General features: G+C 44.2%; 1 protein-coding gene across 1 annotated transcript; it reads left to right on the top strand.

The window, feature by feature from the left end:
* Nucleotides 1-1,019: 1,019 nt before the first annotated feature.
* SARC_14029 (hypothetical protein) lies at nucleotides 1,020-2,772 on the top strand (the record flags this gene model as incomplete). The annotated part of the gene is made up of 3 exons (XM_014291841.1): nucleotides 1,020-1,182; nucleotides 1,708-1,847; nucleotides 2,529-2,772. Coding segments are annotated over exons 1-3 (456 nt in total), but the record flags the coding sequence as incomplete, so codon positions are not given.
* Nucleotides 2,773-2,781: the final 9 nt, after the last annotated feature.

Genomic DNA, 2,781 nt, shown 5'->3' on the forward strand with positions numbered 1-2,781 from the left:
GTATATTGTGTGTGTGTGCGTATAAACACAAACTGTTTCATACATAGCAGCAATACATATCAACACAGCCCATATCACAGCCATGTGTACTTCATTTGGTGGTTTCCCTTGTGGGACAGATTACATACTTTGTGTCGTACCTTTTCTTGGTTTGATATGATTCACTCACGAGTGTCATTCATCCACTTTCGTGTTCTTCCTCAGTCCGCTTTACTGGTTGTGGTTGGTACAATCCTCGTCCGAACCTGCGTGCCCAATAAGCTTCACCAACCAGGTTCACAATGCACAGGTTTCAATAATCCGATCTACAAACCAGGTTTTTAATGCACAGGTTTTAAAAATCCGATTTACTAACCTGGTTTACAATGCACACTCATTTTGTTCCTATAATTAGGGTGATGATCTGCAGAGCTGCTACGCCACCGTGGCGGCTGTGGCAGACCATTGGCTCGATGTTCTGTACAGCAAAGGCTGTGACTTGCAGGTACGTTGGGCCCTTGACACTTGACTGTCCATAGAAATGTGGATCGGTATATTTGTATGCGTCACAGCACATGTACAGTAGGCATGAGAATAGATTTTGGGATTATACTGAAACCCACACCCACCAACTGTGTTGAGCAAACATACAATGACCATAGAAACTAATTTACACACCGTTCCAACTAATTCAACACATACCATTCCAACTAACCCAACACGCACTATCCCAACTAATTCATCACACACTATCCCAACTAATTCAACACACACCATCCCAACTATTTCAACAAACACTATCCCAACTAATTCAACACACACCATTCCAATTATTTCTTCAACACACCATCCCAACTAATTCAACAAACACCGTTCCAACTATTTCTTCAACACACACCATCCCAACTAATTTAACACACACCATTCCAACTAATTTAACACACACCATTCCAACTAATTCAACACACACCGTTCCAACTATTTCAACACACACCGTTCCAACTAATTCGATACCTACCATCCCCACAGGATGAGGAGTTGTTTGATCTGATTTCGGAGAAGAAGTCTCTGTCGCGTCCTATCGAGGACTATGGTACGCAGAAGTCTGTGCCTGTCACCGCAGCCAAACGCATGGGCGACTTTTTGGGCCCAGAGGTGCTCAAGGGAAACAGCCTGTCCTGCCAGCTCATTATATCTGAGAAGGTGAGGGTGTGCACGAGTATGTTGGGTTTACAATTGAAGCGTGTGTGCACAGGGGTGTTCAAGGGAAACTGCCTGTTTTGTCGGCTGGTTATTTAAAATATGATGATACCCAGGGAATGTGCGTGTATGTGTATAGGCATGCATGGTTGTATGTATTTGTGCCGCCAGCTGGAACTGTACGCACTCAGGATTATATGCATACCCACGTACATATTTTTTGGACTATTAGTGTCCCGTATAGGCTGCTTGGGACCGACAATGCACCTGTTCAAGGTCACCATGGGTATGGGGCCACTTTAGTACTCTCACTACTCCACTCTATCGTTCTTGTCCACTTTTCGGTCCATTCACGCACCTCATCGCTCACCCAACGACCGCGTCCGAAGATAAACTCTACTTAGCTGACCCCATTTTGTAACTCAGCTACCTACATCCTCCCCCAATATCATACCTAACTGGTATGGTATCATCTCATTCAAAACCCTAAACCCTAAACCTTAAGCTCTAAACCCTACTACACCTTAGCCCATTGGGGCGCCCGTGACCGAGCGTGCCGTGCCAATCCTCATCTTCAAAGCGGACAAGCACGTGCGCCGTACGTTTCTGCGCAAATGGCTTAAGGACAGTTCACTGATCGACTGCGACCCCCGGACTGTCATCGATTGGTAAGCACAGCAAGTACAGACATGATGTGTGTAGATAAGTGTGTGGTTATAAGTACCGACATGGTGTATGTCGATAAGTGTGTGGTTATAAGTGCAGACATGGTGTATGTAGATAAGTGTGTGGTTATAAGTACAGACATGGTGTATGTAAGTAAAGTGTGTGGTTATAAGTACAGATATGGTGTGTGTAGGTAAAGTGTGTGATTATACGTACAGACATGGTGTATGTCGATAAGTGTGTGGTTGTAAGTACACGCATAGTGTAAATAGATTAGAGTATGGTTGCAAGTACAGGCGTAGCGTATATAGATAAATGTGAGGTTGAATGTACACGCGAGTGTATATAGATAAGTATGTGGTTGGATGTACACGCGTATTGTTTATAGATAGGTGTGTGGTTATAAGTACACACATGGTTTATATAGATAAGTGTGTAGATTGATAAGTGCAACGAGTACACACATGGTGTATGTCGATAAGTGTGTGGTTATATGTATGCACGTGTTGATAAACGAGGCGACATGTATGTACGTGTGGAATAATGTAGTTGTAGTGCATGCGCATCACAATACTCGCCTTATCAGACAATTTCTTTCTAAGCAACCCAAACAGCACATACCCAAACTTTCTAGCCCATCTCTCTAATTACAAACTTCATTCCGATCTCAATCCGATATTCAGGAATTATTATGTAACAAGATTCGGGTCTGTGATCCAAAAAATCATCACCATCCCGGCGGCTTTCCAGCAGGTGTCTAATCCGGTGCCGCGCGTGAAGCATCCTGATTGGCTGAGCAAACGCGTGCGTGAGCGTTTGGACACATTTAAGCAAAAGAAGATGAACAACTTCTTCTCGGTCATGACGGCCGAGGATAAGGCCCTGCAGGAGAAGGCTAGGGCTAAGGAGATGGAAAGCAAGGTGAGGGTGATGGTA

The sequence above is a fragment of the Sphaeroforma arctica genome (genome assembly GCF_001186125.1).
Source record: "Sphaeroforma arctica JP610 unplaced genomic scaffold supercont1.4050, whole genome shotgun sequence".
NCBI classification, from domain to species: Eukaryota; class Ichthyosporea; order Ichthyophonida; genus Sphaeroforma; species Sphaeroforma arctica.